The sequence below is a fragment of the Mobula birostris genome, chromosome 2 (assembly GCF_030028105.1).
Source record: "Mobula birostris isolate sMobBir1 chromosome 2, sMobBir1.hap1, whole genome shotgun sequence".
NCBI lineage: Eukaryota > Metazoa > Chordata > Chondrichthyes > Myliobatiformes > Myliobatidae > Mobula > Mobula birostris.
In genome coordinates, this window is record NC_092371.1 from 129,459,066 (window position 1) to 129,477,723 (window position 18,658).

Genomic DNA, 18,658 nt, shown 5'->3' on the forward strand with positions numbered 1-18,658 from the left:
GGCAGTGCAGGCTGGCAAATGAGGTGCAAGGGCCATGACCTGACTGAGTTACCCCGTGAGAGTCTTAGCACAGCGGGGTAGAAGCTGTCCCAGTGTCTGGTGGTATGCGCAATCAGATTTTGTTATTTCTGCCCAATGGGAGGGAGGGAGGGAGATGAGGGAGTAACTGGGCTGGGAGGGGTCCTTGATTATTTTGGCTGCTTTACAGAAGCGATGAACATTGTAGACATATTCCATGGAGAGGAGGCTGGTTTTCATGATATGCTGAGCTGTGTCCAGAACTCTCTGTAGCTTCTTGCCTACAAAAGCTTTCTATAAAAGCTTTATGGGATATATTGCATTGACCGAAGCCTTAATGTCTTTTCCAAATGATAATCTTGTGCATAAATAAACAAACCTCCCTAACCACCAGCTGACAGGTAGTTTAACTTTGGTCTTCCTGCATATTGAACTTAAATATCTTATTCCAAGACCCTCCTTATTCATTTCCCATTTCAGTTCCCGTCGCTGTGCTCCAGCCTGTCTCCTGGGCCTATGTAAAGGAAAGTTATAAATTCCCGAGGAGACTTGGGTCTCCTAGTTGTGAGGGACTATATGACGGGGGGGGGGGGGGGGGAGATGTTTCCTTTTGTGGGGAGATATAGAACAAGACGTCTGGGTGGGGGGGGAGCAAAGGGTCAGCACCGAAGAAAGAGATGAGATGACAGGTTTTTAGAAATCAACTGGGTCTGAGGACAGTCAGGAATGGGCTATAAACATTCCCACCTTGAAGAGTAAATGTAACAGTGTGCAGCTCAAACAGAGAGGGGACAGCCTAGCACTCCATTTCCAGGGAGTGAGGCTGAGCAGACGGGAGGGGGGAGTAATGAGAGAACTTTTCCATCAGATTTAACAAAGGTCCAAAACTAAACAGTGGTGCAACCGCTGCCTCACAGCGCCGGCGACCCGGAATCAACCTTGACCTCCGGCGCTGTCCGCACCTCCTCGCTACCACAGGTCTCCCGAGTGCTGCAGCCTCCCCCAACGTCCCAGCTAAAGTGGCTGCTGTAAGATAGCTCCAAAGACCTCATTCCCTGGGAGAGGGAGATGGGATGGGCCACGCCCTGTGATAGCCCGAAGAAAGACCGGCCCAGGACACAGGGCTCCGCTGAACTGCTGTTCACAGCTCTACCCTAAGCACCAGTGCAGATTGGCAAACAAGCAGCAAAAATAAGACGGGCCAAATGGCCCGTCTCTGCGCTGCATAGTTGGAATCCTATCTGAAACCAATGCCGGAAATGTGGTAGCCGCTCTGTACACAGAAACTCACACAAACATTCTAATAGTTATCCATAATCTCTTTTATCTCCAGAATTTAGAGATAAATGTTGACCTCAGGACCGCAGAGACGGCACGGCATCGAGAAATAGTGCTATGGGATCTCCTCAGTTCTGAGAGTACTTTTAGAATCGCCCTGGAAGGTCAAATCCCCACTTTTCGGTTAACGAGCTTCCCGTGCCCGTGGAAACACGGGACAGTCTTCGGCGATGGCGGGGAGAGGTGAAAAGAAACCGAGCTTTGCGTGCTCTTTAAAACGCCATCAAAAGCAAAGCTGCCGGGACGTTTCTCGGGGCCGCGCTGCTGGAAGGTGTATCAGCCCAGCAGTGTAGGGACGAGGGAAAGAGAGCAGGGGCTGACCGCTCTCCCCGCCGGGCGAGCCCCTCGCCTTTCGGACTCGGGCTGCGAACGCACCCAGCCCGGTGGGTGTGTGCCCTGGGCACAGAGGAGGGAGGGAGGGAGGGTTGTTCGCAGGAGCTTCTGGGAAGCCCTCGACAGCCATTTTCTGCAATTGTGTTTTCCAGCGAGAGAGGAATATCTGCTGTTTTTGCTCGAAAAGAGGCTCGGACGGAGGGGAACCAAGAGCGAATAGGTGAGTATCAGTGTGTGTTGTATTAATTCGACAGACGACAACTTTCACAGGCACGTCAATGCAGTCTTTCTCCACAGTTTACCGCCCCCTTGTATTTACGTTGTAGCTGCTCTTTGTGAGGGCTAACGCTGCTTTAACAAACTTTAAGGTATCCATTTTGTGCCAGCAACATTGTAACGAAACTCGCGCGTTCCTGGGTCAACGTTCCAGTTTCTTCTCACTTGTATCTTCGCTCTCTCTCTGTGAAACACCCCCTCTCTGCGCTCTGCGCCGTATTTAGATCGCTCTTAATGTTATTGTTAGTTTATTTCTCTTTTCTTTTATTATTGTTTACAACTCCAACCCCAGAAAGTGTTTCGATTTCGTTTCGTCAATTTACAAGGACTTCCGTAATTGGTGTTTATAAGCGTGTTGCTTGAGGGTATATGGGCTTACTTTTAGCATTAGTTGCAAAACAGAGAGGCGAAAGAGGAATATTTAATTTCGCTTTGTTTTCCTCGTCACCTTCACCATCTTTGCTTGCTCTCTCTCCTTTGTTGCATCGCCCATTTTAACCACGGGTGTCCTCTATAGTTCTCATTCAACACAACTGTGTTCTTGTTTTTAAGTTTGTTTTTTTTTGGGGAGGTGAGTGAGCAAATATTAAAATTGATCTGTTTTATATTTTGTAACACTCGACCAGACTGTTACAGAATGTAAATTGTAAGGCGGGAGTTGGATCAGTTGCTGTTTCAAACTGGGCTGCTTGTGTAGTCTTAAACAAGCTATTCGCTTCCCACAGCACTCATCTCTACACCAGGCTGAGAATGTGTTGTATTTACTTGTATTTGGTGTAGTTTTTTTTTCGTATCCATTTCAATGATTGGTGCAAAAAATGCAGTTCACATTCGATGCGTCCCCTCCACTTCCTGCACCTATCGATTACCAACACTGGTAGCCCGTGTTTTCTATTGCAGATAACAGGAACGGATTGCGTGGGAGTTGGAATGGAAAAATGGCCAAAAGTTTAAAGAACAAAAATAGTGAATAGTTCTAAACAGGGAGGTGGAATTTTAGTTGGTTCAGCACCGTTTCCCAAAATGTACGATAATGATTCAATGCCTTTTCGGCTTAACGGAGATGCCTTTCATCCAATAAACAGAAATTGGGAAAACTTTCTCAAAATATCTGAGAACTTCTCACCCAGGTAGAGGTTATACTTGAAACCTAATTTCTGCATTAACGTGTTGTCACCTAATTCAGTTGTAAGATAGTGACCTCTCTTTAACACCCTCCTGGCAGTAAAACTCCAGTAATCCAACACACGTGGGATGTTGAGACTGGGAGATCTCTGAGTATTGGATGTTTATCCACAACCTCCCCTGCAGTTTAATTGAAAATGTTACACTGCGGTATAATTGCCCAGTGAACCAGACAAGTTTTTAAGGGTAAACGACAGGAATTCTGCAGATGCTGGAAATTCAAGCAACACACATCAAACTCACGAAGGGTCTCGGCCTGAAACGTTGACTGTAGTTCTTCCTAGAGTTGCTGCCTTGCCTGCTGCGTTCACCAGCAACTTTGTGTGTTGCTCAAGTTTTTAAGGGTACTGCGTGCGTGAGCTGAGCCTGCGGAGAGGTTGGCAAATGTTCCCTGGTGGTCTGGATTGTAAACCACCAGGAATTCTGGATTATCAGATAGTGGATTATCGGAGTTCTGCTGTAACATTGGACCCCATACATTGTGCTGGTAGTGTCGACTACTTGCTTTCCTGTTGTCAATGGTGAATTTGCTGATGTGTCAACTGTTGAGTTGGGGGGTGGAAGATACTGTCAAGTGAAGATTGTTCAGATTCTGTGGTGGTTACCACTGGAGAGGCGAGGGGTGGGGGAAGACCAGCCTCTGGTAACCTTGTATTGAGCTGAAGGTGACATTCTATATGCCAGACTGGCCTCTTGAAATGGCCCAGCCCACATACCGAGAGGGAACACCTGCCAACTGACACATTCACCATTATGAATGCCCATTTGGCCGTGGGAGGCGTCTCTTTCTGGGGTGGGGAGTGCAAGGGGGCAGGAGGAGTCGACCTTTGTTGATATTGGAGACTGCATATGCTGGTTGGAGGGAAATGGACAGATAATGTTGGGTTGACCCACCCTGGCCATGCTTCTTTCTCCTGTCGGGCAGAGACACAACAGCTCTGAGAGTTCGTACCACCAGGCACAAGGACAGCATCTGTCCTGCTGTTCTGAGACTCTGACGTGGACCTCTCCGACACTCTTGATTGTTCAGTCTGTCTTGTCATCGCCCTTGAACTTTGCTTAATTCCACTGCACTTTCCCTGTAACTGCATTATTTTGTTCCTTTTTCACTACTTCAGCGTACGTGTGTCTGGATTGATCTGTCTGAATAGTATGCAAACAAAGGCATTTCACTTTATCTTGATACACAGGAGGATGATGAAACTGATACAAAACGTAATTGTATCAGGAGGGATTGGCACAAGGCCAATTCCAGCAGCGTTCTACACGTGGTGTGACCAAGTTAGATTGTGTAGGCTTGTGAATTGAGCATTGTAATTTATCCATTATTTTCACGCTCTCCCCTCCCGCCTGTAGTTTGTTAGTTTTTGCCGCTGTTGCTACTTCTAACTGGTGCTCTCCAGTCGTTCAGGGTTAACACTTCACACTCTCCAGTGCAACTCACCAGGGCCCCAGTTCCAGCTGTAACTTGGCAAAATTACTGGGAATTTTATCTGACATCAAAAAGTTCTAATTAAAAGTGCATTGGGAAATTCGAACAAAGAATAAGTTGAAAGCAAATGGGGCTAGGTTAGATGGGTAACCTGGTTAGAAGGGCTGAGTCCCTCTTAACCTCCCAGTTAGTTCTGACGAAGGGTCCCAGCCCAAAACGTCAACTGTACCTCTTCCTATAGATCCTGCCTGGCCTGCTGCGTTCACCAGCATTTTGTGTTGCATTTTCAGCATCTGCAGATTTTCTCGTGTTTGCGTCCCTCTTAATTATTGGTTTATTAATGTCACAGGTTCGGTGAAAAACTTTGTTTAGCATGCTATCCTTTCAGAAAAGTAAAAAAAAACAGTGCTGAACTATTACAGGTTCAGAGAGAGTGCAGTACAGGTAGACAACAAGGTGCGAGGCCGGATTGTAGATGCAGTTCATTTCATCATACTGGTGGGCTGTTCAGTAATCATAACAGTGGAATAGAAGCTGTCCTTCCAGGCTTTTCTATCTTCTGCCCGTTGAGAGAGGGGTGAGGAAAGAATGCCCAGGGTGGGAGAGGTCTTTAATTCTCTCGGCTGCTTTACCGAGGCAGCAGGAAGTTATAGACAGAGTCCGGGGGGGGTGGGGGGCTGGTTTCTGTGATGTGCCGAGCTGTGTGCACAACTCTGCAGTTTCTTCTGTTCTTGGCAGACCGGTTCCCATACCAAGCCGTGATATGTCTCGTTAGGGTGCTTTCTGTGGTGCGTCTGTAGTAATTGGTGAGGGTTCCTTAAGGTTGTCATAACCGGAGGAGGTAGTGGGAACAAGCTCCCACCACCTATGGAATGCTCCCAGTGGTGTGCATCTCCAGTGGCTTCTGAGAACCAAGCCTTCATGTGTGGCTGAGCGACTGAGCCTGGAAGAATTGTTTCTACTGACAGCCCTACGTTGAGTTCAGTGCTGACTGGCAGTCTTACAATGTCCCTGTATCGGCCTCTCTATTCTTTGGATTGATCGGGTGCGTGGAGAGGGGGAGTCTGCTGCATGGGTAATAGATTGTTCTCCATATCGTACTGCCCTGACTTGTGTATCACATTGCGTCCTCGTGGTCAATGTCAGTGGTCAGCCCTGACCCAACAGAGGGCCTCATGAGAGTCAACAGAGACGTGCAAATTTCCTTTGTCTTCTGAGGAATGAGAGACACTGATGCACTTCTTTGGCCTTGGCATCTGTGTGGTTGGATGAGGTCAGGCTATTGGCAATGTTTGCACCCAGGAACTTGAAGCTATCAACCATCTATACCTCAGCACCATGGATACATCCAGAGGCGTGGACTCTGCCCTCCCTCCTGAAGTCAGAATCATTTCCTTTGTTTTGCTGACACCGAGGGAGAGGTTGTTGACACCATGCCAGGGAAACTCTACTCCACTTCCTGGTCCGTGGCTCAGATTGCATTGGGTCCGACTTGTTCCTATTGGCACTCGGATTCTGTATTTGTGTGTCAGGCATCAGGTGATAGACCACAAGACTTCCCTGACAGCGTGTGCCTTTGGTCACCCTTTCCAATTAACTGGGGAGCCTGCCTTTTAGCTGAGTTGTTCAGACAGCTCTTGGGTGAACGTTAGGTAGATCAGATGAAATTGAATGCTGAGAAATTAGATGAAATGCTTTCTCATGATATCAGAGGAAGGGATTGGGCCCATCAAGTCAATGCTGGCTATGAACAATCCTATTCTTTCCACACTCCCATCAGCTCTCTGCCCACCCCCTCGCAAGAAACCACCACTTATCCGCACACTTACAATTCCGGCGGCCAGTTAATCTACCTACTGATTGGGATGTGAGAGGGAAACGGCACAGGTGAGAAACCCACATGGTCACAGCGACATGCACCCAAGGTCAGGATTGAACCCCAGTCTCTGGTGCTATGAAGCAGTGGCTCTACCAAATCTGCCACTGGGCCATCCCCAGGAAAAGGACGGGGTGGTGACCCTGGTGCAGATCACAGTGGAGTAGTTGTACAGAGTGCATTTGGTCAGTAGTGAGAGGTCTTGGCTCCTGGTTTACATCCTCATTTTAAAGTACTTTAAGTTTTCAGTTCCTTCCCTCCCTTCCTATCAGTGTCACTTCAGTCATCCAACACAGTCTGTTATGTCCCTGTAACCTGTGTGTGTGTCGCCCGTCCGTCACGTCCCTGTAACCTGTGTGTGTGTCGCCTGTCCGTCACGCCCCTGTAACCTGTGTGTGTGTCGTCTGTCCGTCACGTCCCTGTAACCTGTGTGTGTGTGTCGCCCGTCCGTCACGTCCCTGTAACCTGTGTGTGTTGCCCGTCCGTCACGTCCCTGTGACCTGTGTGTGTCGCCTGTCCGTCACGTCCCTGTAACCTGTGTGTGTGTGTGTCGCCCGTCCGTCACGTCCCTGTGACCTGTGTGTGTGTGTGTGTGTCACCTGTCACCCAGGAACACTCTGTGACGGCTGCCCCCATCACCCAACAATCTTTCATCATCTCTGTAAACTGCATCACCGTCATCACCCTATGTCCCTCTCTCAGCAAACCCTTTCTTCCCTGCATTGCTAAGGTTGAAATGTTTAATACCAGAGAGCATGCATTTAAGTTGTGAGGTGGGTAAGTTCAGTGGAGATGTATTTTTTTTACACAGTGGTGGGTGCCTGGAATGTGCTTCCAGGAGTGGTGGTGAAGGCAAATCCAATGGGCTATTAGATAGGGACATGAATCTGGAGGAAATGTAAAGATGGGGACTTTGTGTAAGTGGAAGGGATCAGTTTAATTTTTGTAGATGTGGTGGGCTGTTCCTGTGCTTGTAGTACTTGCTCCCAAAGCAGCATGGGGAGCAGCAAGAACTAGATGACTGCTAGTTGAGGAATTCCCCCCCCCCCCCCCCCCCCCCCCCCCGTCTTCATCACAGCAGCCTCTGTTTGTGTAATGGCTCTGACAATGTAAGTTGCTTCACTTCCCTCACGGTGCAGAGAGGTGTCATAGATTACTGAGTCAAGTTGTAATAAAACTCAGATAACCCACTCTCTGATTGGAAATCCCAAAGCTTTGGCACCTGGTATGCAAGATGACTCTTTGTAAACTTGCTGTGCTCTCCTACGCATAGGTTCATTGATCAAGATACTGTATTATTGAGTAACATTTTTAAAAATGAATTAAAAGCATGTGTTATTAAAAGGATTAGCATCTAGTAACCCAGGAAACCTACCAATCTGCCACTTCTGCCATACTAACTCTGAGCAAACAAGATGATCAGAGTTTGGTATGTACGGTTGGCTAAAGGCCAAGTAATTGGGCGAAGTCATCTATGGATTTGAACTGAACTTGTCCCATCAGTGGATTAATGAGTCAAGCAGCATGGAAACAGGCTGTTTGGCCCAACTTGTCTGTGTTGGCTGATATTTCCCTCCGAGCTAATCCCATTTGGCTACACTAGCCCGTATCTCTGAATCTTTCGAGTGTCCTTTCAAATTTTCCATTTATTGTACCTGTCCAAGTGTCTTTAAAATGTTGTTACTGTGTCCTCTAGCAGCTCATTCTACATAGGCACACCATCTGTGTGTAAAGTTGCCTCTTAGGTCCCCTTTAAATCTTTTCTCTCTCGCCTTAAACCTATTCCCTCCACTAATCTCCAGAAGGCCAGCTCCTACTCTCCTTCACTCTCAGCCTATCCAGTCTCTCCGTATAACAGTTGATCATCTTTTCTGCACCCTCTCTAGCTTTCCAGAGCCTGGAGACAGTTGGTACCTTGTATCCCCTTTCAGTTCATTGGTGTCCTTTGGAAGAAATCTCCGATTCCTTGGCCCTGCGGTGTGTTTCTCCCCGACTGCCGCATGTGGAAAGAGGATCCGTGGAGATCAGTTTCACCTCTCCGGGGAACGGATTAAAATGTTGATGCAGTGTGTCCTGGTTAGGGGGAGAGAAATTGACTAAATGACCTTTCTCCAGGTTGGGGTAGGGGATGGTGACCCTGTAGGGATTGACCCACCCACTTGGCTGGGTACTCTGTTGCTGCTTATCCATACAGCATGGAAATTTCAGCCTAACTCATCTATGCTAATGACAATACCCATCTCAGCTTGCAGGTAAAACAGTTGGCAATTGCTTGGTGTGTTGCTGGCATTCCAATCTTTCTTCATCTAACTATGGCTTACATGAGCTAAGGGTGAATATTCTGGCATAAATGATTATACACTATCATAGACGAAGTTTGGTGGCTACCAGAGTGCTAATGGAGAGACAGGGACTGCGAATACTGTCTGTTCGAGCTGCCTGACACACTGAGGTCCTCCTGCAGATATATTTTGTTGCTCCTTGTCCCAGTGTCAGCAGTTGTCTCAATTTTATTACTCCACTGCAAAGCCTCTTCCATGTGTGCCCACTTTGAAGAAGTTTCCCACCTCTCTGCAGGAGCTGTGTGAGACCCTCTCTCGCTGCTCCCCCTCTGCGACCCAGTTCAGATAGCACCTCTCCATTCAGAGTTATACAGAGGGTGTTGGGTGCCTGGACTATACTGCCAGGGGCAGTAGTGGAGGCAAATACCAGTAGTCCAGTAGTGGAGGGATGTCTAGGAGGCTTTTTAATTTGGGGAAATGGTCATTATGTGGGTAGAATGGATTAGATTAGTTAGACGTTTAATTAAGTCTGGCACAATATCATAGATTGGAGGGCCTGTTCTATTCCTGCAACTGCAGTTTCTTGTCTTGATGTTATGACTTGTTAATGATGGTTGAGTACTAAGTACTTAAATTGCCTGGATTTGTGACTACCGGTTTGGGGAAAGGGCAATCAACTCCAGGAATGTTACATTTTGGGAGAGATCTGTGGGGACAAGATAGTGAAGACGCAAACATGAGGAAATCTGCAGATGCTGGAATTTCAAGCAACACACATAAAAGTTGCTGGTGACTGAGTGTGGCTTCATCTTTACAGTAGAGGAGGCTGTGGATAGACGTATCAGAATGGGATGTGGAATTAAAATGTGTGGCCACTAGGAGATCCTCCCCAGACAGTCCTTCCAGGTGAGGCGACACTTCACCTGTGAGTCGGCTGGGGTGATATACTGCGTCCGGTGCTCCCGATGCGGCCTTCTATATATTGGCGAGACCGGACGCAGACTGGGAGATCGTTTTGCTGAACACCTATGCTCTGTCTGCCAGAGAAAGCAGGATCTCCCAGTGGCCACGCATTTTAATTCCACGTTCCATTCCCATTTTGACATGTCTATCCACAGCCTCCTCTACTGTCAAGATGAAGCCACACTTAGGTTGGAGGAACAACACCTTATATTCCATCTGGGTAGCCTCCAACCTGATGGCATGAACATTGACTTCTCTAACTTCCGCTAATGCCCCTCGTACCCCATCCATTATTTATTTATATACACACATTCGTTCTCTCTCTCTCCTTTTTCTCCCTCTGTCCCTCTCACTATACCCCTTGCCCATCCTCTGGGCTCTCCCCCCCCCCCCCCCCTTTCTCCCTAGGCCTCCTGTCCCATGATCCTCTCATATCCCTTTTGCCAATCACCTGCCCAGCTCTTGGCTCCATCCCTCCCCCTCCTGTCTTCTCCTATCATTTCAGATCTCCCCTCCCCCTCCCACTTTCAAATCTCTTACTAGCTCTTCTTTCAGTTAGTCCTGACGAAGGGTCTCGGCCCGAAACGTCGACTGTACCTCTTCTTAGAGATGCTGCCTGACCTGCTGTGTTCACCAGCAACTTTTAAGGTAGTGAAGGTGTTGGAACAACCCTGTTGCCCTTAAGCTCATTTCACTGCTGCCCTGTGCCAGTCCTGCAGTACTCTCTGCTGTCTAATGTCTTACCTACTCTGTTTGTGCTTCAGTTGCTAGGATTGATTGCGAGGAGGGAAGATGGCTCGTACCAAGCAAACTGCTCGCAAATCCACTGGCGGTAAAGCTCCAAGGAAGCAGTTGGCAACCAAAGCAGCACGAAAAAGTGCCCCATCCACTGGTGGTGTGAAGAAACCTCACCGTTACCGGTCAGTGGACAACCTGGGGTCTGATTATTGGCATGAGCTTGAGAAAGCTCATTATTTAATGGGTGATCCTCCCCAGTTCCTGGAGAATAACATCGGCATTGTACAAATGGCAAAGAACAAGTATCTGACAGAGGAAACGCCCCTTTGGCCAGCTTGTCTATGCCAGACAGAGATTCCAATCTAAGTTGGTCCCATTTGCTATGTCTCCATACCTCTGTTCTCTCTCCAGCTTAATGGCATCTTTCCTGTAGCAGAGTGACCAAAACCAAATACAGTATTCCATATACAGCCTCACCAACCTCTTGTGCAGTGTACTATGTGCTTGGTGTACCTCCAAAGGGACTTGACCCTCTCTGAATACCTTTTAGGCTGTCATTATTTAAAAAGAATACCCTGCTTTCCATTTTATCTGGGCAGGCTTAATATTATGCCATCTGCCACATCCTTACAGTTCACTTATCCAGTCACCAAAGCCTCTCCCTGACCACCTCACCACACACCCTGACACTTGGGCAAATACCATCAATGAACTTGGATATATTACTTGCTTCCTCTCATCCAGATCACTGGTGGGGATGGTCTAGTACAGATATGTCAGTTTCAGTTTCCCTCATTGGATAATTCAGGAAAGGAGGGTGAGCCTCAAGAGATGTGGGGATATTGTAGGAAACAGGTGCCATGATTTTGATGAATGGGAGAGTGGGCTCTTGGGGGCCAGATCATCTACTCCTGTTTAAGAGATACTCAGTCATATTAACTCTATGACTCTCATTTCCAGCAGACTTCAATGCAATGTGCTTCGAGTTGCTGAACTGCCTGAAGTAGATGGGGACAGATGAGGCTGAAAGCTTCCCCTGCTGCATTAAGCTTATATTAATCAGCATAGTACTGCTTGCTGGATCTTGTTTTAAGCAGTGGGGTAGAAAGTACTGTGAAATTTCCAATATTTTTGTGCCAGATAGTTTTGCATTATAAGATTTAATTTCTATGGAGTCATATAGAGTTCTACAGCAGAGAAACTGACTCTGTTGTCTGTGTGCAGAAGAGGTTCACCAAAATGCTGCCTGATTAGAGGTTGGGCAAAGTTTTTCTCTGCAGCAGTGGAGGCTAAAGGGGCAACCTGATGGAAGTGTATAAAAGTGAGAAGCAATAGATAGAATAGAGCCTTTCCCTCCTCTTCTCCCCCACCCCGAGCAGAACTGTCTAATATTAGAGGACATAACTTCAGCATGAGAAGGGGAAGGGTTTTTAAAGAGTAGTAGGTACCCAGAACATACTGCCAGGGGAAAAGACAGGAGAGTGACATTTACGGGGCATTTGGACGGGCAGAGAATCTGAGGATATGGATCAGGTGCAGGCAGGTAAGACTAGTTGGGTATCTTGGCTTGACACAGACATTGTGGGCCAAAAGTCTTTTCCTATGTTGTACTGTTCTATATTCTGCACCAAATTCTGGCGCAAGGTAGTCCCATTTACCTGTATTAGCCCTCAGTCTAACTACCTTTTTCCTCAGCACTTTAAAAAATTAATAATAAATATTCTATTGCACCAATTTGAACAGGAGTGTGGGAACTGGGAGAACCCACAGTGTCAGAGAGAACTTGCAGGCAGCACTGGAGATCAGGATCAAAAGAGGTCACTGGAGCCATGAGACTTTCCCAGCTGTGCCACTGCACCAGGCCCATCTACCGCCCAATTCACAACTGGGCTCTTCATCGAATTCCTTCAATTAATTTTTGCCAAAAAGTGCATGATATTTTTATTTTACATTAAAAAAAATTCACTTGAGTACATTCATCTCTTTAATCTTCTCTCTCAGCCCAGGTACTGTGGCTCTCCGAGAAATCAGACGTTATCAGAAGTCGACTGAACTTCTGATTCGCAAACTTCCATTCCAGCGTCTCGTTCGTGAAATTGCTCAGGACTTCAAGACTGACTTGCGCTTCCAAAGTGCAGCCATTGGTGCTTTACAGGTACATTTGCTGAGGCTGTATAAAGCATTGGTCAGAACACATTTTTAATATTGTGAGCAATCTTGGGCTTCGTATCGAGGGAGGGATGTGCTAGCCCTGGAGAGGGTCCAGAGGAGGTTCATTTTTATGAGAAATGGTTGATGGCTCTAGCTCTGTACTCAATGGAGCTCAGAAGGATGGGCATTGGGGGTGGGAGCAATCTCACAGTAACCTACCTGATACTGAAATGCCTGGAGAGAGGGGATGTAGTGAAGATGTTTTGGGTAATGGATGAGCCAAAGTTACTACCTACAGCCTCAGAATAAAGGGACATCCTTTAAGGTGCAGCTGTGGGATTTGTTGGAACACAGGGCTGTGGAGGCCAAGTCATTAGATGTATTTAAGGCAGAGATTGATAGGCCTTGTTTGGTAAGGAAATCAAAGGTTACAGGGACAAAGTAGGAGAATGGGTTTGTGGGATATAAAACATTAGTCATGATTGGCCTGAATCTGCTCCTCAAGGTTTTATGGCCATGGTTAAGAAGGCAAATATGTCAAGACGGTTTGTACTTAAACACAGTATGTCTGACATTTAGCCAGCTGGTGGCATAGTGGCATCAGCGCTGGACTTCAGAGCAAAGGCCCCTGAGTTGGAATCCAGCTGGCTCCCTTACACGCTTTCCACCTGTGCTGGGTTGAATGTCAAGCTAGCAACTCGGCCTCGTGAAAATAAGAAAGCCTGCTTAAAAAAAACGCCGTCATGACACTGTCCCGATGATTCCACTCAGAGTTAAGGGCTTTCTTCTTCATCTTCTCTGTCTGACATTATTCCCAGGGCCAGGAGGTGCCCTCGTTTGACACAGAGGTAGTGAGTTCAAGCCTCAGTCCAGGACATGCAAGTCTAGGTTGTCCTTCCTTATAATATCAGATGTGAGGGCTTTTCCAGGAAAGTTGTATGTCAGAAGTGCTATCTTCTGAACAAGGTTATAACTGAGAACATATCACGTTGACAAACCAGAGTTCTCCTTATTGCCATGGCCACTTGAGGTCCTGAATCATTTGGTTTCATGAGGTGTTGTTTGTTTCTGGACTCATCCAGCTGTTGCCTTTTTTGCTTGACAGGCAGTTCCTTTTCAAGTTTATTGTACAGCAGGGTGTAGTGGTTCCTTGCTCATGAACATGATGAGCACAAACAATGGGATGGTGGTAAGTTTAATAGTGGAAAAAAGAAATGCTAAAGTAACAGTAACAGAACTGAGAGATTCAAAGTTAAGGGTTTGAGAACATGACGGCACCACCAGGAAGGGAGTGTGAAAGGGGTGATCAGTTCAGAGTCTGATAGCAGTAAGGAAAAAGCTGCACTTGAGTAAGAAGTAGTAGATAGGAGAAATGGAAGTGGTAGTTAATTGCCCATTGGAATCCATTCACTGAGAGATTTAGGTGTTAAGGATTTGGATTGTGTCCATGGTAAATAAAATTCTCGGCCCCTGCTTCCAACAATTACAAAACTGTTAGTGGTTTGGATGCATCTATGTACTAACCAATTCCTTCTTCCCTTCTAGGAAGCAAGTGAAGCTTATCTGGTGGGACTGTTTGAAGACACCAACCTCTGCGCTATACATGCCAAGCGCGTGACAATCATGCCAAAGGATATACAGCTTGCTCGTCGCATCCGTGGGGAGCGTGCTTAAACACCCACTTGTCATTGGGGTGGGGGGAAGTGAATGAGGAGAGAGCTGCCATTTAACTTTCCCTGGTTTGAAAAAAAAATTATCATAACTTTCAACCACCCTCAAAATATCTTGAAAGTTTAACTTAAATTGGTATAATCTTCCTGTCTGGTAGTAGTCGGTGGCTGCTTATTTTATTCTTTCGGGGTGGGGGGGGTAGAGTGTAACCATTGGAGAGGACAAGAGTGTGGAATCTGGGGATGAAGGACTGTGGAGAATAGGGCAAGAAAGAGGTTGAGACATGGGGAGAAGTGTGTGTTGAACCTTGGAGCATTAATCAGTGGGGTGGGATACTGTAATTCTAGAGACGTTAAATGCGCTGGGGAGCAGGTGCTAGAATCTCACAGGCACCTGGTGGATATTCTTAGTTTTAAGCGTACATAATTTTTTTATTTCTCTGGAAGGATGAAATTAAAGTGGATTTATGAATTTGATTTTTTCCTCCCCTTCCCCGTTTCCAGCAGTGCAGCTTTGAAAATACTTTAAAATGACTTCTGAACAGCGCCAGCATTTTTTTTATATATAGGACAAACAAATTTCTTATCAGATCTGAAATATAAAATTTAATATTTTTCATAAAGTAGATCCCATTGTTTGCTTTACTTTTTATAAGAAATGTTTTTGGTGTATTTAGTAACTTTTTAAATATTTGTGTGTACTTTTCTGTTTCTGGTAAGGTTTTCCTATTAAAGTATTTGAAAGAGTGTGTAGCATATCTGTATAAAATCAGTGTGACACTTCAGTATTCTTAGCACCCCTAAGTGGTTCCTTACTAACAATCCCAGATATTAGTGACCAACTTCACAGTAAAGAAAATAAATCACTATTTGTCTGCATGACCTTACATATGTGCTGAAGGCCTGTAGGGCAAAAAGGATGAGCAGAGAACAAGCAAAGATGGTTTTGAGTGAAACAGTGGGGCTTTAGAAATAGAAGCAGATTTTCATGCCGTGCAGAACTCATTAACTGGTGCCTTTATGAAATGGTTAGACTGGTACAATAAAAACATTTCAATGCAAAGGCAAGAAATCTTTCACCCTTACTTGGTCTAGTGAATGTATGACTCCACACTGACAGTGGTTGATATCCACCACGAGCAGTAAGTACCACAATCCCTGTGGCATCTATATCTCTGCCTCACAACACACCACAGGACCAGCTCTGTCAGCCCATGATGTTGTACCAAGGTAATTCAACTAGTCATTAAACATCTAACTAGTCTCTTCTGCCTGCACAAGTCCATAATCCCTCCATTCTCTGTATATTCACAAACTAAGAACCTCTTAAGTGCCTCTATTATATTTGCCTCCACTACCACCCTTGGGAGCTTATACAGGCACCCAACACTTTCTGCAAAATCAAGTTGACTACACACCTCCAATGATCTACCCACTTTCCTTATGCATCTCGAGCATTCATTCGTCCACAACTGCAGTGGTAGGAGCAACCATGGAAGATTCATTTGGGTCAATGTTTTTATGCTGTGTAGCCTTGCAGTTCAATACTATGTTGTAGAAAAGATGTGGTTAAACTGGAAAGAGTGCAGAAAAGGTTTATGAGGAGATTGCCAGAACCACAGGGTCTGAGTTATGGGCAGATGACCAGGCCTTATTCCTTGGAGTGTACAAGAATGAAGGATCATCTTATAAGAATGATGAAAATTATGAGAGACAAAGATAAGGTGGATGTCAAATCTTGGAGTAAGGGGTCCAAAACTAAGGAAGCATAGGATTAGAGCGAGATAGGAAAATTTAAAAAGGGATCTGAGGGGCAACTTTTATCCATGCAGAGAGTGACGTGTACATGGGACGAGTATTTAAGATGCACTTGGAGGGGGTGGGGGCTTGGAGGGAATAGAGTTGAACACAGGAAATTGAGACTACATCACTGGGCCAAAAGCTCTCTGTGCGCACTGTAATGCCCCACGACTCACCAGACCACCCTTGGTTCATGTATGCAAAACAGTAAACAATATGATTGCACAACTCAAAGATTAGTTTAAATTCTGCATTGGGAAGCAGATGCCAAGAACATCCCTGACAAAACGATAGGAATACAAAACAAGCACCTGCAACTATCGTTGGGCATCTTAGCTTCCTCTTGAGATTTCCTACCCTCGCCAAAGCTAGTATCTGCCCATGTTCCACAGGGATCACTCCCTTAGTGATTCCCTTGTCCTTTCATCTCTCCAACTAATCTCCCTCCTGATAGTTATCCCTGGCAAGTTAAACAAGTGCCACATCTGCATATTCACCTCCATTCAGGGCTCCAGTCCTTCCTGGTGAGGTAACACTTCACCAGCGAGTTACTGCATCCAGTGCTCCCCGATGTGGCCTCCTCTTCATTGCTGAGAGGCAACGTAGAGTGGGGGACTGCTTCGTCAAACATCTTTGCTCCATCCACAAAAAGCAGGATTTCCTGATGGCCAACCGTTTTGTCCAACCTCCATTCCGACAAGTTGGTCCATGGCTTCTTTTACTAATAGGATAAAGCCACTCAAGTTAGAGGAGCAATACCTTATATTCCTTCTGGGTAGCCTCCAGCCTGATGGTATGAGCATCAATTTCTCCAACTTCTGGTAATTTTCCTCCCCCTTCCCTCTTCAATTCCCTACTCTGGCCTCTCTCTCTCTTCTCATGGGCTTATGACTTCCCCTGGTGCCCCTCGTTCCTTTTCTCCATGGTCCACTCTCCTACAAGTTTCCTTCTGCTCCAACCCTTTACCTTTTTCACCCATCACCTCTGCTTCTTATTTCATCCCACCACCTCCTCCACCCACAACCTTCTAGCTTATACTCCTTCCCCTCCCCAAACCTTATCCTGGGGTCTTCCCCCTTCCTTTGCTGTCTAATGAAGAGTCTTGGCCTAAAACATCAATTCTTTATTTCTATAGACACTGCCTGATGTGCACAGTTCCTCGCACATTTTGTGTTGCTCTCAATTCCGAGCACCTGCAAAATCTCTTATGTTTATGATTCAGCCACTTGGTTTCTTGGTATCAAGTGGATAAGTGGGGACAATCAATCAGGTATGCCCTCTTTACAATAAATAAACAAATCAGCAAGTCAATCCCTTATCTAACTACATTCAATCACCAGCCATTGTTACCCAATTGGAATTTGAACCAGGACAATTTGGCTTACAGGCTTCATCACAGCAGTATTCCAAACATGGAATTGTGCGCTGAATTCCTTGACATTAACCTGGGAGACATCACAGCCTCTCAAGCCTTCTCCATCATTTAATAAGATCATTAACTGCTTACATGGGGTTTGTGTGTACAAAATGCACGTCTCAAGGTTCTCAACTGCTCCTTACACCACTTTGAATCAGGGGCCAGAGATTTCCAGAATCAATGAAGATGTTATATTTCATAAAGTAGTTTCTGACTACATTCTTCAATCTTTTTCCCTGTTTGACCCTCTTCCCATGATTAATATTGGAGATGCTAGCCTGGGAGAAGATAAACAAGAATACCCAAGATATCTGCCTTTCAAACATCTGCAATCATTTACCATTCAGATGATATGCTTTATCATATTACAAGCATTTGACTAAGTAGAGCATCAGGGAATCCCGGTAAAACTGAAGTCAATAGGTATTAATGGGATGACGCTTAAGAGTTCCTATCGCACACAAAGGGAGACAAAGATTGAATTACAGTCAGGCAGTGTCTTTGGCTCAAACTCCTTCAGCTGTTCCACTGTGCCCCTCATGCTTGCAAGGAGCCAACGTCTCTAAAGCAGCATAGGAGGGGCAAAGCAGTTGACAGCCCAGCCAGCACTGACACAGTGCAAACTTCTGCACTTACAGAACAGCAACGTACTTACAAGTCAATATGGAGAACCTGCAATTAGTGGCCTTGCCATGCTTCTTATGTCCTCTCCAGTGGTAAGAGTCAATGGTTTGGGAGATGCTATCAGCATGTGTGCCATCTACAAAATACACTGCTGTTAAGTGACAAGGCTGCACAGACATCACCTCCCAAAGCCTATTCCTTTACTGTTGCTGCATCCAAATCCTGAGACTCCCACCCAATGACTACAAGGTGTCATTTTCACCACTTCTCCTGCAGCAGGTCTGCCCATTCACCATCATCTCTGGGGATAATTATGGATAAGCAACAATGCTGGTCTTGACAGTGACCTCCACATTGTGAATAAAGAAAATATTTAACTAGCATGCAAACTAAAATCCAGTGCAAGATGGTGGGTTAACATCACCTCTGAGGACAATCAGCAGAGGCCAATAAATGCAACCTTTTCCATCCACACATACATCCCCAGAACAAAAAACGATGTGTGCTGCAAAGAACTGAAAAATAGTAGATAACCTGCAACACAAAACGCTAGAG

At 46.0% G+C, this 18,658-nt stretch overlaps 1 protein-coding gene across 1 annotated transcript; it reads left to right on the forward strand.

Annotated features, from left to right (window-relative positions):
- Positions 1-1,796: 1,796 nt before the first annotated feature.
- On the forward strand, positions 1,797-15,009 carry LOC140191020 (histone H3.3A). The gene is made up of 4 exons (XM_072248062.1): positions 1,797-1,909; positions 10,468-10,623; positions 12,443-12,596; positions 14,138-15,009. Exons 2-4 carry the CDS (start codon positions 10,496-10,498, stop codon positions 14,264-14,266), a joined length of 411 nt encoding a protein of 136 aa, XP_072104163.1. The 5' UTR covers positions 1,797-1,909; positions 10,468-10,495; the 3' UTR covers positions 14,267-15,009.
- Positions 15,010-18,658: the final 3,649 nt, after the last annotated feature.